Source organism: Glossina fuscipes, unplaced genomic scaffold (genome assembly GCF_014805625.2).
Source record: "Glossina fuscipes isolate IAEA_lab_2018 unplaced genomic scaffold, Yale_Gfus_2 27, whole genome shotgun sequence".
In the NCBI taxonomy this organism is placed as follows: Eukaryota; Metazoa; Arthropoda; class Insecta; order Diptera; family Glossinidae; genus Glossina; species Glossina fuscipes.
Window position 1 is genome coordinate 10,322,104 of NW_023998422.1, and position 21,706 is coordinate 10,343,809.

At 34.5% G+C, this 21,706-nt stretch overlaps 1 protein-coding gene across 1 annotated transcript; it reads right to left on the minus strand.

The window, feature by feature from the left end:
* Nucleotides 1-16,068: 16,068 nt before the first annotated feature.
* Nucleotides 16,069-21,000, minus strand: LOC119635866 (protein brown). Its single transcript, XM_038030880.1, has 8 exons — nucleotides 20,862-21,000; nucleotides 19,715-19,947; nucleotides 19,491-19,643; nucleotides 19,031-19,434; nucleotides 18,778-18,972; nucleotides 16,958-17,063; nucleotides 16,322-16,880; nucleotides 16,069-16,256 (listed from the first exon to the last, which is right to left on the minus strand). Exons 1-8 carry the CDS (start codon nucleotides 20,998-21,000, stop codon nucleotides 16,069-16,071), a joined length of 1,977 nt encoding a protein of 658 aa, XP_037886808.1.
* Between the last annotated feature and the right edge of the window lie 706 nt (nucleotides 21,001-21,706).

A 21,706-nucleotide genomic window follows, 5' to 3' on the forward strand; every position in this document is an offset into this window, starting at 1 on the left:
TATTTGAAATGTTAAGATGGTAGTGGAAGGACCCCCTACACAGCTAAATAATTTGTCAGCTGATCGACGTATAACATCTGAAACGAAAGTCAACAGTTGGCCTAACGTTCAAATCAAGTATCAAGCGAACCTGGTAAACACCTTCAAGATGGCAGCAGTGTTACTAATCAACTGTTCACAGTAAGTTAAAGTCAACAGGTTTTATGTGATATCGGAAATGTACGCAAATCGCTAATTTGAACGAACCTTTTGTACCCATCACCGTTTCCCTAAAAAAGACTAAAAAAAGGAAAAGAAACAAATTTGCATACTCTATAATAATAAGTGGGCTCGGTTCATCTTTCCTATTTTCAGAATAAAAGTGGAAATTTATCTGATGCATGTGCTTTGCTTTATGAGTAGCAAAAAAAAAAACGTGCAGGTGCTCACCGTCTTCTTGCCGGTGTTGTTGTTCTAATTCTGTTGCCAATATTTGCGAACGGAAGAATATTTACTACAGATGCTTCACAGATAGCCAGATGGACATGGGCATGGGTAAGTGCATTCGGAATTTGGAACTGACCAAGACTTCATTTTATATACTCTATTGGGTTTTTGAAGCCTACTTCAGCGCATTATATAAATATTAAAAAAGAAATGAAATTTTGATACACTATAATACGACGTAGGCGTGGTAAATTTTTTTCCAGTTCTGTACAAATACTGCAGCATCACCCATAGGACAAACGTTCAACTTTTTGTTGATTCATCTGCCGGAGTTTACGAATAGTGAGAAACAAACCAATTTTACCTTCCATTTAAAAAACAGGGGCATTCTCAGTTTTCGTCGTACCGACTCGACCCATTTTCACTACCAATCTACGTGCAAGAACTTCCAATTTCTATGGAAGCCAGGAAAATGCTTACGACAAGTACTACACAGACGGACTGACAAACCGAGCAAACGGACAAACGGGTATGCTTAAATCGATTCCGAATGTGATCAAGCATATATATTCACTTTGTAAGATCTTTGAAATTTCGTTTCCTTCAACCGCCGTTGATGGGTACAAAGAAACAAAAAACTACACCAAAAGGTTTTAATCCATATATTGTTACTTATTAGGGAGATGGGCATAGATTTTCAAATGATATCCAAAGTTGACGTTCGCATGGAATAGACGACATCCGTGTTGATTAACTCTCGGTGAAAATTTTCACGTTTACCATTTATTTCATCGAGATATGCGGGCTTTCTCTTAAGGCTTAAGAAGCACTGATGAGAATTTGCCGACTTTCGCCAGAAAAGAAATATAAAAGACATAGATAAATCGTGTGTAAAATCTAATACATATACTTAAAGGTCGATTAATGAAAAATTTCTCAAAACATAGAACTAACATAGGACTAATTATTACTTTGCCAATTTCGTTGTAGCTCTAGTGTTAAAGACTTGCAAACTTAAATTGTTATTGCTTTGCAGACGGCTCATGTGTTACCTTTAATCAAATTTTTATAATTAAGCTTTACATACTTACAGTGGCATCTTGGGCTCTATTATGCGAACTGGTACAGAAATGTAAGCCAAATGAAGCTTAAAGGACTTGAAAGCGAATCACAGAGAAAAAGAAAAAACATATTTATGCTATGTAATTGTTATGAACCTAAAGAGAATCTTCCCTCTATAGCTTTTTGTTCTTTCTTTTACCAATAAACCGACATTAGGCTTATAAGGTATAGCCGGATATATACGTGAATATATTTTTGTTCATATATATATATATATATATATATATATATATATAGTGTATAGTATCAAGCCGGTAAAATTTGCAGAACAAAACAAAACAAGCGTTAATAGAGCAGACAAACAAATAAAGCGAAAACACACCATGAAATGCAAAAATATTCACATGCCAACGGGCCTACATACGTTGAAAGAAAACGACACAAATGCACATGAGTCACATACCAAAACATACCAATCAGCCAACACAACACAAAAGGCCATGTGCAATCAACGAGTATATAATATATATATATATATATATAACTATATATGTAAGCATGTAAAAAGGAAAAAAAAAATTCACAAAATACACATTAACAACAATAAGAACAACAAAATCAAGACCTACAAGCCTACCAAACGTAAGACAAACAGATAGACAGACAGACAGACAGACAGACAGACAGACAGACAAACAGACAATAACAGCCAACAATGATTTCGCTGAACAGTATTAGTCGTCGGCCAAGCCCCATTCGCACCCGCAAACGTCTTCACAACCCACTCCCGTTTAACTTGCACGAGACAAGGCTACAAAGCTTTTCACATAATAATAGCTTTTCTCTACTGCTCTATGACGTCTGCTGAACACAACTTGAGAGCACGTGTTTGCTTTCATGTAAAAACTCTTAATGTAACGGGGTTCGTAGTGATAGCGATATGTAGTACATTAACAGAACTCGCATGTGTTGGTAAACACCGACACATGAATAACTTTAAACATTTGTTGAGTGTCTGTTAGAATTCAATTTATTCGGGTGTGTGTGTGTGTGTGTGTATGTGTGTGTGCGTATATGTAAATATATGTATGTAAATACTTGTAAGCTCGTTTAGAAAATATCGCAGACATTTATTGGTCCGTCGATTTAGTTGGTTGGTGCAGCTGGTAATCAACTGGTGAACGACACAGCAACATCAGCCTGTATATATATATATGTATATATATGTATACAAATTTGCGTATATTTAATATAGTTATGAGAAGAGTGCTTAACTTCATGTTGTTATGCTTGATGTTTTTCTACTGTATTCGCTTATAAACATATCGCAGCTTTAACTCTATGTCGGCTTTCCTCTCACTCTCTCTCTCTCTCTCTCTTACCGCGCAAATAGAATTCTATAGTTAATCTGAAATAAAAATCAACATTTATTTGTACATGTGTTTAAATAAACTTTAAAGCAAGACAAAGAAAAACTTTGTTTAATTTTACAACATTTTCAAGTACTTTTCGACATAGGCACACATTTATTTACACAGGTTTGGAATAACACTGCTTAAAGGGCCTCACACATTAAATAGATTTTTCAAAAAGTCTAAACAAAGGTCATTAGTTCTCCTTCTTCTTATATAACGTAATGTAGTAATGTAGCGGTAACGTGGTATGGAATCATAAACATTTGATTTTATAAATACATAAAATACATGGACTAAGGAAATGGCATCACTGCGAACGGTGTTGTGCCTGCGTAGCGAAACTTGAGACGAAACCTTTATTATGTCAGGCGAATGGAAAATTTGAAAATCCTCTGCGGGTAATGAATTTTTTTCTTGAAATTTTTTCCTTTTTCCAGAAGAGACCGTCTGCGTGCTATGAGAGTCTGCTAAGTAGTTCTACCAGCTGATTTCTAACCACCAAGCCCGAATTCGCGTATTCTAATCTCAGGTGCAATGAAGTTTTCTTTTTTCGTAGTTATAGTGCTCAGTCGGTAAAGGCACACATCCGCTAGTCCGCGGCCAACACTTTCCTATTTTTTTCTCTTCCCTATCTTCTCTCTGAACGACGGAAATCTCCTTAGATCTTAGTCATGTTAAGAAAAAAAAACTTCTGTAACACACTCGCAGATGTCTTGGGAAGCTATTTATATAGTATCTTTATATCGTTAGACAGGGGTAATCCGTACTGCAAAGCGATTATCACAAACCATTTCGAACTTGTCCTCGCCCAAGCTTCTCCAGAGCACGATATTCAATTTCATAACACCGCCTCGTGTGTGCTTCTGGCCGCACATTCACACAAACTGTAATGAGGCTTTTCAGTCTTCTCTTAGCAGATCGTTATCTGAGATACCCATATTTTTCAGGCGATACTTACGCCGTTAAAGTCATCTACGGAGAAACCCGTTTTGTCCGTTGCAAGTGCAGTCATGAGTTTTGCTTTATGTGCAATAATGACTGCCATGATCCCGGTATATTTACATGATATAATTTATAAAACTCATTTGCTCTCGTCCTATTTCACTAGATATAAATAAATATATATATATATATAAATTTTGAAAAAATCAAACGTTTATTTTTTTGGTGTAGGTTGCTTGTTCTTCCATATTTTAACGGAGTTATGACCCACCTGGAATCCAATGACCAAGCTCCAGTGGCTCATTCGGTACACTGGGAAATTTTCGAAATCTTTTCGCTTTCGGTTGTCCTACATTATCCTTTAAAATGATTTGTTAATTTAATTAATGCATCTTTTAAACATTGTATGCTTGGAGAATAGACTAAAAAGCAAATTTTGTTCATATAAAATGCTTGCAAATATCAAATGGTAGTAACCCGTCAACCCGCACTTCTTTTGCATGAAAACATTCACCAGAACTGTAGAATACCTTAAGGGCGCGAAAAAGTGAATTGCGCTACCTCGGGGAAACTCAATAGCAAAAATTTGCCCTATAGAATTTTTATAACGTCTCTGGGTTTCTATGGGTAAGTGTATGTGAACGAGTCAGGATCAGAGGAAACAAATTTCTTCGGCATATATTGATTAACAAAAGAAAGGAGAATTTATTATAATAGAAAAAAATTAGTTGAAAAAAATTAAATGTGTAATGTTAATTAAATTAATTGCTAATTAATAATTAATTCATTTTGTTATTTTAAATGAAAGTAACTTAATAGTAAACAGAGGATATAAAAAAAATCAATTTGCATAAAATAATAACGACTTGCGTGATACACCGTCGGAAGCGCTTCCCTCGTTTACACTTTGTCGCATAAATTACACTGTAAAAGCAATGACTAATAAATTTAAAAGTAAAACTGTAAATCCTATCCTCTACGTTGAATTATCTGCTTCGCGTGTAGCTCGAACAACCAGTTGATGAGTATCAGTTGGAAAGGCATTTGCAAGAATGCACAAAATTCATCAATTTTTAGTCTCTCAGTAATATGTAAAAATATATTCCCAGCGATAATGCAGACTCTTTGGATCCTTCCAAGATTTTCTAATTCTTTTCTTAATTGACTGGCATCTGGTTCTTTTCTCTGCTTGCATTAGCAGTTACTCTCATTTTCAAAGCCAATCACCTTCAGCGCTTCCCCTTTATATACATTTTTTTTTTTTTTTTTTTTGGTTTTCTTAATTAAAACACAACTGTACATATATAGCGTTTTCTTATTAGAAACTAATTATTGAAAACTAAAATCCGGAGAATTATATGTTTTCTTTGCATTCTTTTTAATATTATGTTGTTGTTGTTGTTGTTTTTTTTTTTTTGTTCACTCAACTGAATTGAAAAAGTTCAAGAATTTAATGAATTTTTCTTCTCTTTTTTTTTTTAGGCTAACTTGATTTAGTACAATAGCTCTTGATTTGCGTAACGCGATAGTAAAGTCCTTTCCAACCTGCATTAGTCGCTCAAGACTTATTCATCAGAAATTCAAAGCGTATCGTTCCACAACTGCTCTATTTGCCCGGGTTGCAGCTGTCGAGGAAAACATCCGATTAAAACGGAATATATTTTATAATATATATATATATATATATATATGAAGAAACTACATATAATTTTAGTTAACCTTAACCTATTACAACATGTTGACAAACACATGCACCGAAAACATAACAGAAAAGCAAGAGTTGATCATTGCATTTATCATTGACACGTGAATGTAAACAAACCTATTTCTGAAGACAAGCTAAAGATGAACTGAAAATGAAGGTATGAAACTTTACGTCGGCTAAGACGCTACCAATCTATGAAAAAGGAAGGTTCTGCAATGATTTGATCACAGCATCACATTCTATGTATGTAGGGATTTATCATTTCAAACATGCGCAAAAAAACTCTTTGCAGTTGCTGTTCCCTCAGTTGATTGAATGAAAATACTTTGGAAAATTTGAACGCATTCTGTCAATCAGTGCATTATTTACACCTACTGTTTTTTTTAAACATATCTTTCAGTTCTTTCCAATTTTTGAAACGAAAAAATAAATGAAAGAAAAGTTTTGTTTTAACTTTTCTGCTCTCACTAAAAGTTCGAGAGTCATGTCAATGCAAATGTTATAAAAGTTACTCTTTGACTATTGCATTATTGCAAAAACTTTTACTGACTTGAAAATGAGTGAAATATCTGAAGAAATATGCCACGTAATGCTTTGTTACTCTAAAAAAGGTGAAAATGCTACAAAAGAAAAAAGAAAAATTTTTGAAGTGTACGGCAAGCATGTTATGAGTGAATGAAGGACCCAGGAGGGCTTTGCTCGATTCAGTTCTGAAAATTTCAATGTCGTAGATGTACATCGCAGTCACTGAAAATGTCGATGAAATTTTGCAACTGGTGGAGCAAGATCGACACGTAAGCTGTCAGAGAATTGACCACACATAACCACTCGGAATGATTTGAAAAGAGCAGGCTCCAAAGAGAAGCCTGAAGCTGCGGAAATATCGCGGTTACTTTTTAATATAACCTAATGTCATATTACAATATATATATATATATATATGACGAATAACTCAGGGGATGTCTGACATATAAGCGACAAGGTAATGGCCAGAGAGTAGAAGGAGAGGAGACAGGTCTGAGCCGTGGTCCAGTGGGTCTTTGCCAAATAAGTAAACATCATATCCTTACTGATTAAGCACTCGCTCTCGCACTCGCTTAAGCTGCGACCATGTACGGTATAGGACATTGAAATTTGAACACCGACTTGGTAGTCGTGAATCCTATCTACTCGACTACGCAGCAGAATTGACTCAAACGATTGGTTTGAAGTCCTTTTCGAAGTCCTTCCATCACATTATAACTGCGGAGGTAAACCCTGCGCGCAGCTATCTAAACATGAAGCCCTTCACATATATTCACTGCAGGCCGCACCTAAAGCAACTTGAAAAAAAGGTGTAGAGGACTGAGACAACCGTTATAGTAACTCTAATGTAAAAGCACTGAGACTACCTTGATATTTGAGCTTACGAAACTAAAATTTAACGGATAAATTTTTTAGATCCTTTAAAAATTCAAGGTTATATTTAGACATGACAGGAGGACGGCACAAATTGCGCTAAAGACGCCAACGGCAAGTAAACGACTCTTTAAACTTAGAGTACAAAGATTGCATCGATCAATGAAGTTAGGACAAAGTTCGAATGCCGTTCCAAGAAAAATAAAAAGACCAATCGACGAACAACAGTAAACTAAAAGTAATTGACTTTAATCAAACGAGACATTACAAACCTCTTACAAATTCAGCATACATCCATGACCGTAGGTGTACTAATAAAATGAATTCCAAGCCACAAGTACCGGCCTTACTTAATAAAAGTGATAAAAAATAATTGCGAGCTTAAACAAAACATATCCGATCGAAGCCAGACTTGCCAGAGTTGCAAGTTAAGACGAGTGTTAATTCGTTTAGAATGTAAATAAGAAGAAGCTATGAATTGCATGAATTGAATGAAGATATCCAAAAGGTGCAGGACTTTTTGGTGAAGGCGCGCCCCGAAAATTAAAAATGCCTTTCACCCTTTATTCGAACATTTTCCGCCTTTGCGTCGATTTAATAAACACCCTTAGCCATAACTCATTCACTCACAAATGTTGTCAAAGATAGATTTTTTTTTTATTTCTTTGCTTTTGCTTGCTGAAATGAATTCATATGAATTGTCGCAAATTGATTCTTATCTGGACTGAAGTGGATATACAATGCCATTTACATATATCTATACATCTATATGCGACACACATTCTTATGATATCAATCAGATTTAATGTATGAATATGCAAACAGACAAAAACTATTCGTCGTAGATATTAATGTTGTTGTTGTTGTTATTGCTTTGTGTTTACTTTGTTTACTCATGAAAACTTAATTATGTTTTGGGCTTAAATTTTTCGCTTGTTTTTAACAATTTTCTGTTGTCTTCATATTCATCATGCGTCATAGATTTTGCAAAAGCAAATATTAGCAGCAATTGGCACGCGTTACGTTGCATGCAACACATGCGCCGCCTTCCATGATAAACGCACACACACAAACACACACAAACAAATAAGCATGCTTATATATAGTTTGTAAGTATGTTTAGTTTATATCTATCTGCCCAGTTGTCTGTACTGAGTGGGCTGACAATTGATTTGACATTTGTTAATATATTAATTCATACGGTTGCCTGGTTGCTTGCTTGCTTGTTTGCCTGCTTGCTTGCTGGATTGTTTCGGTTTATTTGCTTGCATTCTTGCTGTTGGTTAGTAAAATATTTCAATGCTTTGTTGATTAGAGTTATAGGAATACTAACATCTAGACACACACACACACATATATATATATATATAAACACTGACGTATGTATATATGTTTTTGTATGCCTTTGTGTTGTCTGGTTATCGTAATCTGCTGATTCAGTATTTAAAACTTTAGCACGTGTGCCAACTTCTCTGTTTTTTATTTTTTTTTATTTTTTTTTTTTTGTTTTTCTTTTTGAATTTCTCGTGCGCCCTCTCTCCCGATCTTTTTTCAAAATATTAAGTTATGCGTAATTTTTAATTCATGTTAAAGGGCTGATGAAAAAATTTTAAATGACAGAACAATGCTTATGTGCGCGTTTATTTTTTTCTTTTAAACTATTTACAGGATCTATTAACTTGATTGTTCTGGTTTCCCACGTAAAAAAAAACAGAACACACAAAAAAACAAAAATAAATAAATAAATAAATAAAATGAAATTTTATCTTTTATTATCGTGACTATGTTTTTCATATCAAAAAAGATAAATCAATTAAATAGTTGCTGGAATGTATTACTTCACTACGTCACAATGCCATTTTAAATTGTATGTGGGCTGAGGGCTGCGAGCTGCTCTTCTATCTTTTATCTTTTTCCATTTTCACTCGTTTTGGTCATGATACACCAAAAATTACGCATTATTTTCATGCGAAAACACACTTTTCGTGCAAGTCTGTATACTCGAAGATGCCAAAAAAACATTACATGCCGCCAAATGCCAAATTTAGGAAACTTAGAGTGCTTCCTAAAAATTATAGAAATTAAACTTCCTTTACATGCAAGGACTGGCTTTTCATGATAACCCCTGCACTTGTTTATGGGTTTTGTGAATGGTTTATGTGATCCAAACTACGTATCGTTAACTTTTTTATGTGTATTACTACTAAACACCAATTCTCATCATGAAATATTAAATACTAAACAGTTTTCTAATACACTAACTATTCATGAGAAATCTTAGATGAAGCGGGGTCCAAGAACCACGTGGTTCAAATCTAGTCTACTTAAGTTTGATGTCAAATTACTATCATGAACAAATTTTCATTATAAAATATTAACAATGGTAGGTAAATCCCTCGGTTGCTGAGAATCCTTGTATACGCTGATATCCAAAAAATGGACCTAAGTTGTCCAAATTCAGTAAGGTTGATTCCTTTGTGCTTGTACTACTATAAAACAATTTTCGCCACGAAATATCGAAAATTATACCTTTTCACAACGTAAAGATTCAGTTTTCTTAAGATCGGTTTCAATAGCGTTCGCGCTTGGGCCATGGACGTCATTGTGCGTAATTTCTTAAAATGATCTTAAAAACTACAGCCTGTAGATCGAACACAAAAGAATAAGGACAAAATCGAACTAACAAATAAACTTAGAGCGATTCAGAAAGTGATTCTAAAACGATCGGTATAATAGAAGATGACTCTATCCTAAACTCCTCTGGGTTTTACATACATCTGCACAAACTTGATATACCCTAGAAGTATGTAGGGCACAAAAAGGTAGGTGGGAAAACATATTTTGCTCCGCGGGTTGTATTTTTTGAAGTGAAAGCCGACTTGCGAATCAGTCCCCTCCCTTCCACTCGACACGGACATTTTCTATTCTTTTATACCTTTCCAGACACACGTTTCTTTTATGCTACTTTTAAAGAAAATTGCAAAAGCCATTGCCTGCATTCGCTGCTCATATTTCATGTGTAAAAACAAATCGTGACCGGTTTTTATATGAAACCTAAAACATTTATTTGAAAAGAATTGTGAGAAATCTCTTCTAAATGTTATATGTGCTAACGCTCGCTACAGAATTTTCCGAGTTTTCTCATAGAATGAATCAATTCCGTATTGAAAAAAAAACCCGGTTTTTCAAGCCTGTACACGAGAGAATACATTGTTTGAAACAATCTATGACTAATCACTCAGGGGATGACGGCAACGGCCAGAAAGAAAAGGAGATGAGGAGATTAGTGAACGTGCAAGATTTGAACCATCGAACGCTTACATGGCAGTCGCGATTCTTATCTACTGGACGACTCGTACCAATGTCTTTTCGCCGCTTATCCACGAGAGAATACCTGACCGACTCAACATCAAGCTTATAGTAAGAAAAAAATCTTATAATAATACAAACATAGATGTGAGATTCTAGGAAATGCTCTTTATAGGCGGACTTTCAAGACCACCAATTCGGCTCAAGGAAAAAATGCGAAAATACGAGACGCGACCCGCCATTATACATTGCAATCTTTCGTTTAATATAGTTAGTTATTCATAGAACGACCTTTCAAAATAAGTGGTCCGATCCGAATCATTTTCTATAGCGTTCGTCCCTGGGCCAAAATAAAAATTTGCATATCAATTTCATCTAATTGTTTGATAAAATTTGCGAACTGTACGTTGAAGACAAGACACACGGACAGACAAGCTTAGAATCACTTTCTGAATCGATCTGAATAATAAGAGGTGAATTCATCTCACTTTCTTTTAGATGCTGCATACATTCGCACAAACTTAATAGGCCCTTGTACCACAAGTGGTGCAGGATTTAAAGGACATATATATATATATTTGTCTATGGATGGATCATGTTTAAACCGAACAACATCAACGTGGTGAATATCCCAACAAAGATCCGCAAGTTGAAAGTCCCATTCATTGCGCAAATTTGTGTTTGAAGAATCATTCCTTAATCCAGATTTATTTTTGTATTGTAGCGATATTGAGCATCAACAACTATTTAAACAAACTGCAATCGTTACCCCATCTATATAAAGACACACATATATACGCATATATACACAATAAGCTATCCTTATGTTGATTGAATGCATCTGTACTATGACTTACTATCGAATAACGTATACAAACTAGTGATGAGTTTTATTCAAAAGCGAATATAATTTATCTCTCATCCTTAAGTTACATGTGCAAGTTTCCTTTTATTTATTTAAATATCACGCCGTTAGTGTCATATTCTTTCTGTTGGGGGACAATAATAGCTGCTGCTGTTTGCCTCACATTGCCATAACATCTGCGTATTTTTATATCCTACGCCACTTGGGGTACAAGCTTGTATGGATGTATGCAACATCCAAAGAAATTGTAACGAGGCTCACTTTTTAATCGTAGTTGCTTTCTGAATCGATGTAACTTCTGTCTGTCCGACTGACCTCCTGTAACGAGGCTCACTTTTTAATCGTAGTTACTTTTTGAATCGTTCCAAGTTCTGTCTGTCCGACTGTCCTCCCGATGCCTGTCCTTGTTTTATTGTATTCAGCCAGGTGCACCGACATGCTTGTCATCAAGACCGAACGCTATTGAAAATGGTTCGCATCGGACCACTTTTTCAACCACTTCCAGTATAAGGCTTTGTATTAAAAAATCATTATATAAGCAACTGTGTTAAGCGCGGTCGTGTACTGGCCGGGTCACACTATAGTATTTTTGGATAAATTGTAACTTAAACATGTAATAAAAAAATATATATATACACAAATACATACATATGTATAATGGTGGATATTTCCCTTATTAAGCATTTTAAGAAGTATATTTAAAATGTACTTGAATTTTATCATAAAAGAGCAGAAATTTATTTGCCCACCTACTACACTTATCGTAGAAAATGAATTTTATTCTTCTCCTAAAAAAAACAGAATAACTTTAAAGTTTCCTTTGTTCACATTCACAAATTTCACCCGATTTCTAAAAGCCTTTAAGATATCTTATACTTTAAGCAGATTTTGATCCTTCTTACTCTTCCAGCTTCTTATAAAAAAGTTGAAAACTGATTTAAATAAAATGAAAAAAAAAAAAAAATAGAAAAATAAATTTTAACTTAAGAATGAAATGAATTCAATACTATTGTTAGAATGATAACGAAAAATAGCAAAAGAAAATTCAAACTTTTCAGACGATAATAAAAAATTAAAAATACAAGAAGCAAGCGTTTAAGCAAACGTTTGTATGTTACATGCACATGAAAGCAGACACACACACACACATATGAATGAGTAACATCGAGGAAAACGAGAGATACCGAAATTGTAAACTTTAGACTGTTTAACTGTTAAAAATTTTAAAGAGTAAGAAGAAGAAATAGATAAAAAGAAAGATGAGAAAAACGCAAAAAAAAAAAAAAGAACGTAAGAGAAGAGTTTCAATAATTTAAGAAGTAATAAAAATGGAAAAAGTTTTCTGCCAAAAACTAAAACTCAACAAATGCACACAAGTTGACAAAGAGTTAAAGTTTCACTTTGAACAACAATTGCTGTAGAAAGTACAATTTATACAAATTCATGATGTCAGTGTTTTTCATTTCTGTTTTTCTACTCCTAAAGGAAAATACTTTCATTCATTCATTCATTCATTCATTCATTTAAATCGAAAAGAGACGAGGAGAACATAACTTGTTATTGGATATGGTACGGCCTAGAGTCTAGAGGAATAAACGAGAAGAGAGGAGTAAAGCGCAGAGAGGGAAAAGTGAAAAGCTCTGCGAGTTATATTAAAGTTGAAAATTTTCAATTATAACTTTCTGCCAAACAAATCTTGAAGCCAAAAATGTAACCTCGAAATATATTTCAAAAATTCAAATAAGACAAGAAATTCTTCTTCTTTTTTTTTTTTTTTGCTTACATTCACTCAATTTTGCAACAAATTGTAGCAAAGTTGATAAGAAAGTTTTTATTACTGCACTTTTTTACCAAAATAATTCAAATCAACAGTACAAATAACTAGACGCTGCTTTAATCGCAATGCTAAGCACCTTCACTACGACAATATAAGGAGAAGGAAAAACAAAAAGAGCCATAAAAAAAAAAACTTTATTAAATTTGTAAGAATTTTTTTCATATCCACAAAAGGGGATTTATTGAATTTATTAACTCGTTGTAACTACTTGTAGCCTTCTGCAAGAACACAAAAAAAGAAAACATACAAACAAAAACTTTATATAGTAGGCCAAGTGGCACCATTAAATACCTTACACTGCTTGACCTAATACAGTTATTCATATGAAGACTTTGCAAAAAAACTAAAACTGAACAAGGGAAGTAATCGAAAGATTCCTCGTATAGCAACCATTTTCAATAGCGTTTGCCGTTTGGACAACACCTGTGTATGTGTTTAATTTCATCAAAATATCTCAAAACTTAACAACTGCAGATTGAACCCAAAAATATAAGACAAACGGCTGGATAGACGGACAGCCAGACAAACGGACAGAGAAGCCTAGTCAGAATCACTTTCTGAGTCGATCGGTATAATAGAAGCTGAGTGTATCTGAAGTCCTTCTTGATAAGCGGTGTAGGATATACGAAAGAAACCTACGACCAGCAAATGTCATGAGAAAATTTTGAACTTTTCTTAGCCTAAAATTATTATTTTTATTGTTATAATTCATTTAGACGGTTCTAAGTATAAAAGTAGCAGCAACTGAGACTATTCGCTTCTTTTCATGTTTCATTTATAGTACGTTACGTACTATATTTCAGGGTTACGCACTACGCTGGCATTCACTCGGCAAATATTTTATCGTAAGGTTCTGTCCATTGGAGGAGCTTTGCAAATTGAAGAAGTAGATTTCTTAAAGTTGAAGCTGCCGAAGACACAGATCTAGCTACTAGGTTTGTTCGATCGTTTCCCCAGAGTTCAATACCATTTCGGAATCCACAAAATTTGAATTTGGTCTCCATAAGTGGCAATGGTATTGACTACTTTGTTAATGGTGTTCCAATTGGAGTTTAAGGGATTTCGAATAAGTTTTACGACCGAAAACTAGCTCTCTGAGCAAGATTTATAACTTGAAGAATATATTCTAGCTTCGATTCTAAATGTTGAAGAGTTTTCGTATAGGACTTGCTGCGTGGTATCCACTACTGCATCGATAAACGAGCAACCGTCACTCTTACAACTGTCTGTAAAAAGTTACTTTCCTCTGCGATTAGTTCTCGGAAGGCAAACTTTGATGTTGAGAATACCGCAAATACCGCAAGACTTGGCTTTTAAAGCTCACGATGGTTTAAACGCGGCTTTTATGGAGCCATTCTTTTGCGATGTATATATATATGTAGGGTCTAATTGTTGATTAGTGTCTTTTCACTTTTTCGCCACAGCTTTTTTATCGTCTTTGCCGAGTATTGAGTTACAGGAGCTGAGGAGTTTCGGGATGAAAAAGAAATTTTAATATATAATACCTAGCACCTAGCAGGGAAGAAAGAGAGCATTTTACATACTTGCAATTTTGTAATTTATAATTGAATGACTTGACACTTTTGGGGGCACAGGCCCAGTTTGTTACGTTGACGGTAAAGTGCTTGTAACAATTTGGACTACCATTCTTAAATTCGTGCTGGGAGATTACAGTAAAACTTGAATGTTCTTTTTCTACTTTTATTATATCGTTTGAGTGCGTGAACAGGAAAGTCGTTATTAATTGATTGCGTGGTTCATGGCCGGGCATATACTTGCTATATGAAAGGAAAATAATGAGTAAGATGCAATTATTGGTTACATTTTTAAAGTGTATTAAAGACATCCTTACCTTAATATTAAAAGCTTCTCAAAATATTTATTGGAATGGCTCTCGTTAGGAAATCGTTTCAATTTTTTATATTTTTTAAAAAAGAATTAAAAGCAACTTTTTTCAATTTAAATAAAACAAGTGAGAAATTTCTATTTATCTCCACCCTTATCTCAGACAGGTATGGAACAAGTGATACACTTATATTTGTCTCCATCAATATGTAAAAATACCGAACAATTCCAAAGCCGCCGGTTGATCAATCACAACTTTTTTACGGTACAGTGACCTTTAAAACGGCAAACGTTTACTTATTTCTCACAAATCGAAAATTCACATAGTTGTCGCGTTTGTTTCTTCGTTCTTATAAGCGCATCTATATATGCTTTTTTTTTAATATGACCAAATACTTAAGTAATGTCCCGTACACATGCACTACGAAAACGGTCGGAAAGAAGTGAGGAAAGTAAAAAAAGAAATAGGGAGTTGGCCGCAGCCTAATGGGTATGTGTCCTGTCGATAGCTGTTAGGTTGACTTAAAGTATTTTAATTATGGTCGCAACTGCTTTCCAAGATCGGTTACTATGTCATCCCTTTACCGGCTGAACATTTATCAGCAACTCTAGTGCACTTGAAATTTGAACCCGTAGCTATCTATGTCCATGGTTCAAATTTTGGATATGTTATGTTGATTATGCAAATACCGCATACGGCAGATTACGTCTGCATTTACCAGTGAGATTTAAGTTCAAGATTCGTCTTTACACTGATTTTTTCATTCAGGAATTATTACCGTCCAAAGAAATATGTATAAGTTCTATGGTCTCATCCGCCTGAGTAGCCGAAGGCGAGGAATCTCGACTAGCAATGGTCAATAGTCGTGGGTTTGAATCTCAAGTGCGGTAGAGTTTTTAATATTAAAAGTCGATAGCCTTAGATGCTAGTGCTTTTAAGAGTTTACTCTTAGAATTTATTTCTCTGGCGAAATTAATAATAATAATAACACGTGGCTTAATAGTGACATTAAGCCTTCAAGATTTGTATTCCGTCATCAAACACAGACTTATTTTAAATATTTTCAAACGACAAAACAAATCTTTCAAACCCATTCAACTTATGTGACAGATGACAGACAGAAACAGATGAGTTCAATTACAAATTTAAAGCTTCTCAGCCATAAATTTGCTTAGTAACATCATAAAGTCTGTTATTGAGTTATCTTAAACGAAAGAATTAATAAAAAGCATTCCTTCGGCGATCAATTGTTTGCATATATTTCTAATAATAACCACATCGTTTAACATATTTTCGTATAAAACAAAAAGCTAAGATATTAAAGATTGCAGCTATTACCAAAAGACCGATGCAGTCAAACCAGAAGGTGCCCGGATCCGTGCGATAAGAACTGTGCTGTAAAATCTCATAACCATTTTTAAAACAGGGATGTTCAACGTTCTCAGAACACTCTGAAAAAGAAAACAAGCGATTACTGGAGCAAGTGGATCAAGTTACTTTCAAATGAATGCTTCACCTATGTTATCCACGTTTATCCAAAATGAATACATTAAAGCTTCATTCGAATAGAAGAACAATGATAAGTATTTCAGAAATGGTAGAGAATCCACATTATAATAGGCTCCGCCAAAGATGAGAAAAAGCAAATCGAAAGGCGCGGCACATTCCGTGGACATTTTTTCCGTCTCAAAAATACTCGATATGAAAAGACCATAACCGGTGGCAACAATCGCGGAAAGACTTAAAACTAAACCCATGCTTAGGAATAATGTAAAACCACGTTCGAAATAAATGAAGCCATAAACGACAGAGAAGAACAAAAAGCTTTTGAAGAAAGCAACAGGTAGATAAGCCAAGACAACTGCTACATAATAGGCGGAAAGACTGTACGTGCCCTCGCCTACTTCGCGACGCATTATAGGCAAAGCGGAGGGAAACACATAAGCGACCCCATAAGAAAATGTGAATACAATCTCATTGCTAAGCATAAAAATTGAACCATCTATGTCTTGTATGGATGTCTGAGTCATATTAACTATACCGGAATACATAATCGCCAAAGTCACTGAAGTAATCTGGACAAATAGAACAAAGAAAAAACATTCAGATTTCAAAAGACTAAAGAAATAAATTGTATAACGAGGCAACATACCATAAATAATCCAAGACCTATAAGACCTGGTTGCATATTGCGCAGATCCTCAGTAATCAAGCGTTTCAATAATAGGTAAACTTGGAACGGCCACCATATCTTTTCACTAGTAAAGAAAAAAACATTGAACTTGAAAAAAAGCAAAACACTCATATTCAACTTAGATAGAGATCGTGATATAAGGAAAAGCTTTAATAAATGACGATATCATCTTTTTCAGGGCAAACTGCAGAGTAAACTACTATTAGCATATGACACGATATTCCATATTTCATAGACAATATCTAAAATCATTTCTAATTTACAAAAGTGGCGACACTATTTTTCACATACCAGATCGCTTACAAGGTACAAGGGTATATTAAGTTTGGACGGTTGTATGCAGCACCTAGGATGACTTAAGATAGGTCATCTTTTGCTATACTGATCTAAACTTGCTCTTGGGTCCGTCTGTCTCCCTGTTTGTCTTGTTTTCAATTTTCTATATATTTTACTGAAATTTCGCTTTTGGATCACGAACGAGGGCCAATACCAATGATTTCGATCGGATCACATCCCACACAAAGCCTTATTTTGAAAGGTCGTTACATGATTCGTTCAGTATTAAACGATATGGTATAGGGTACTTAATGGCGAATCACGACTCACCATAATCCTTTTAAGTGATTCAGGTAACTGGCAACTTTAGTCTCTTTATTAATATATAGCTTTTATCGGATTGCACTTTCAGTAAAGGAAAACTTCAGATCAATCTTTACAAAAGTTTTTGATTATTATGGTTAAAGCAGAAAAAACTGATTTTTCGTAATTATAGGCCATCCGACTTGCAGCCCATTATAACGTCTTACAAAAAAGGGTTTTTTGATCATTTTTTTTGGGATAGAAAGCCAGGCAGTAGAATAATAATAGTGAGCCATAGGCGCATATTTAAGTCGAACAAAAGAAAAATTATCACTGGAAAATATTAAAAAAACAAGAACGCCGGAGTCATTCTCTCGAAACACTATACATTTAAGGAGCTTTACCGCACGGTATAACACAGCCCACCATTAAATACCCTACACTACTTCGCTTAATACAATTATTTATATAGCATAAGTTTTTAAAAAAAAGTCTTAGACGGGACGTGGTTGCAAAAGTGATCCGATCGGAACTATCCGAACCCGGAAAAACAACTTTTTAAAATAAGGCGTAGTAAGTTGATCATATGAAAATCAGACAGACGGAGAAACAATCTTAAATCAGAAAATGACTCTGAATCGATCGATGTAATAAAATGTGAATGTATCTTAAGTCTTTCTGGATGTTGCTTACATCTGCACAAGCTTAATACACCCTTACACCACAAATAGTAATCTATATGCTTATAGTAAGTGAAATACGAAAGACTTTTTAGGAATATCGATTTTTGTGTGATTGTGTGTTTGAGCTATTAAGATGAGCATATATAGTTTCAAGTGCCCGTCTTCTGCAATACAGTTATGGCCAAAAAATCACTTTTCTTTCAGAGATCTTTAACGGGTTAGTTAAGCCTATAAAAAAAAGTGATTTTTTGAAAAATTTCGATTGGACTGAACCCTAATTAATTTTTAAACTTGCCAGGGAGGAAAGAAAAAGAAAAAAGAAAATTCTCTCCTTCTTCTTACTTTAAGGCAAGATTCTGAAACGTTAAAACTAATTAAAAAGATGGGTAGAAAGGGCCGACTGCGTTGATTTCTAATCAAGTGAACATGATTTCTGGAAATACTTGATATATTCAACATAGTTCCTAAGGGTAAAATTCTCAAATGCATGTTGGCCACCTTAACAGTACAACTTACAAATTTTTATATTTGCTTAAATAGTCACCAGCATAATATTTAGGTAGTAACCAGCTTCCTCCATATAAACCCGAAATTTGATAGTCATATTTTCTCTTAATTAATGAACCATCCGTACGGTTCGTATGACTATCAGATATAGTTTTTAAATAAAAATCCGCAGGATTGCAATTTTGCGGTAAAATATAACCTAATCTGTTTGAGAAGAGAGTGTAAATTAGTTAAGGTCAAATTTCGAATTTCTCAAAGTCACCTTGTAAAGAAGTCTTTAGCTTCTTCAGTTCTTCCCTGATAAACTACTCGTCCAGCATCCATTAATATAATGTGCGTAAATAATTCGTATATATCGGAGGTCGGTTGATGTATAGAACACATGACGGCTTTCTTATGGCGGCGTTTTATATTGGTATTGGATAAGCTTTTCTCAGAGTTTGTCACGGCATTGAACGATTCCATTTCTATCGAATTAGTAGGACTACTTTCGGTACTAAGTGAAGACTGAGAAGTATCTTCACCATACAACGTAGTCAGACTATCCAGATTCAAACGACGTCTGGTACATAGATGACGTAAAGTCTTCACGACACTATAGGCATTATAGCTATCTAAACCGGTTGTCGGTTCATCGCAAAACAGAAATGGTGGATCCGTTATAAGCTAAAAACTATTCGATAGTCAATCATTTTTATTGAAAAGTCACCCAAAGTCGTTACCTCTTCAGCTAAACTTAAACGTTTACGTTCACCACCCGACAAGTGTTGCAAACGTGTATGAGCGACATCTCTTAAGCCCACGGCCCAAAGCAAATCGTTGACGCGTTGACGCTTTTGCGTTTTCGTTGCTTTCCGATGCATTTTAAAATGTGACTGCAATTAAATTTTGCAAAAAAAATCTTTAATTCTATTATTCGTTTGTTTTTAAATAACTCTTAACTTACCATAAAATACAAATGTTCATAGGCTGTGAATGTTTGTACATTAATGTCAAATTGCGGTAGAAAGCTTGAAATACGTATCATTTGTGTTCGTTCCATTGCTACACTATTAACCACTACATCACCGGTCAAATTACCACGTAAACGTTGCGATATTGCTGCCAATAATGTTGTTTTACCAGCACCGCTACAGCCCAATACGGCCACCAAATCACCTGTTTTCATATGACCGCTGACTATTGCGTATGAATTACGAATAAGATTGATGATGAATAAGGGATGATGACAAAAAAAATTTGGTGAAATGAAAATGAAGCAAGAAAGTTATATGCACCGATCACTTCAAATCAACAGTGCTTTTAAATCTGGGCATAAGAATAATTTTTGTCGGGCTCGAAAATTTTTCGTTTATTAACTTAAGCTAAGTAAGAGGTGAGTATAATTTAAACTTGGATAAGTCAAGGCAACGTGCACAACGTGTTGTCTCAAAATCTTATTTTATGTTGTTATATCGTGACCGTGTTATAGTTATCGTAAACTTTAATACCGTGTTGCATTGAAACCGTCTGCCCATCTGCATGCCAGAATTTCAGTGATTAATGAGCTTCACATTTATCAGTCAATTTTTTATAATCTGCGCGACTTGTAGTACAAGCGTATATTAAATTTGCGCAGACGTATACAAGGAAGAAAATGAGATAGATGCACTTTCTATTATACCGAGTGATGCAGAATCACTTTTTGCATCGATCTGAGCTTGTCTGTCCGTCTGTCTTGTTTTTTTTTTTTTTGTGTTCAACCTACAGGTCGCTGGTTTTGCGATATTTTGATTTGGTACGCCGTCGTTTCTTGACCCAAGGATGACCCCTAGCAAAAATGATTCGGTTCGGATCACTTTTCCCCATATAAAGCCTGCCTGAAAATTCATTATATGAGTAACTTTAATAAACGAAGTGGTGTAAGCTGTTTAATGAAGGGCCGCACAGTGTTTTCACATGCTTAACATATAAATGTTTTACTTTCTAACAAAATTTGGTAAAGATAAATGATAATTGAGACGAACGCTGGCTGCCTTTCTAACTTAACATTGCCAATATAATTTTCTTACTCCAATGTCATTACACTAAAATAGATATTAATTTTTACTTACCATTATTAAGAATTTGTACATCCTTTTGAACTTGACAGGTTTGCCAGAAGTTATAATTATTCTGTTCTTTGGCCGGCACATTATAATTTAGATTTTTCCACTCTAAATATAAGCCAGGAATCCAACTCTTTACATTCATTTTACAATTTAGACACAATGTATCTTAACTATGTTTGTATCTTACTAACATTACAAAATAAATATAAAATTTCTGAGAGTCTTTGCGAAGATCTGTTCTCTGTATTTAGAATATTATATCGCCATTGTATTGTCTTATCTAAGACAAGCGATTAACTGATTTTGTTTGGACGGATTACTTGCTGGTATAGTTATCACAAACACTGATGAAATTTATGTAAATAACAAAATTTGGTTTTTTTCTCACTGCTGACGTTATACACCGAACGGCTATGTTTACACGAACTGTTTGTCTCAAAAGTTATGAAGTAACTAGATTTGCTTTACGCTTTAGATTATATCGTTTTGTGAGTAGGAGGTGTGGTAAGAAAATAAATGTATCTTCAAGTAATTATCTCTCCGTTAGTTGTACAATTTCAAGTACAGTTTAGAGAGTTCACGCTAGTTTTCTAACCTACATTTTACAAAAATTCAAGGGAACATTAAAACCACGACAGCATTAATCTGTTAAACTTTTATTAAAGACAATTTTGTTTTTTCATATCCACCACCAAAGGATAGAGATATACAGTGGTTTTGTCAAAACGTTTGCAACACCCAGAAAGAAGCTTCAAAGATCCCACAAAGTATATGTAATGAGTCATATTAAAAATTCGCCGCGGATGCTTAGTGCTTCCGCTATTTCCTGACAACTTGCAAGCCAACCT

Coding starts and splice junctions, on each gene's coding strand:
- LOC119635866 (XM_038030880.1), bottom strand. CDS start 21,000: ATGAATGTAAAGAGTTGGATTCCTGGCTTATATTTAGAGTGGAAAAAT. Junction 19,948..20,861: donor TGTACAAATTCTTAATAATG/GTAAGTAAAAAT, acceptor CATACGCAATAG/TCAGCGGTCATATGAAAACA. Junction 19,435..19,490: donor GTTTAAGTTTAGCTGAAGAG/GTAACGACTTTG, acceptor AATAGTTTTTAG/CTTATAACGGATCCACCATT.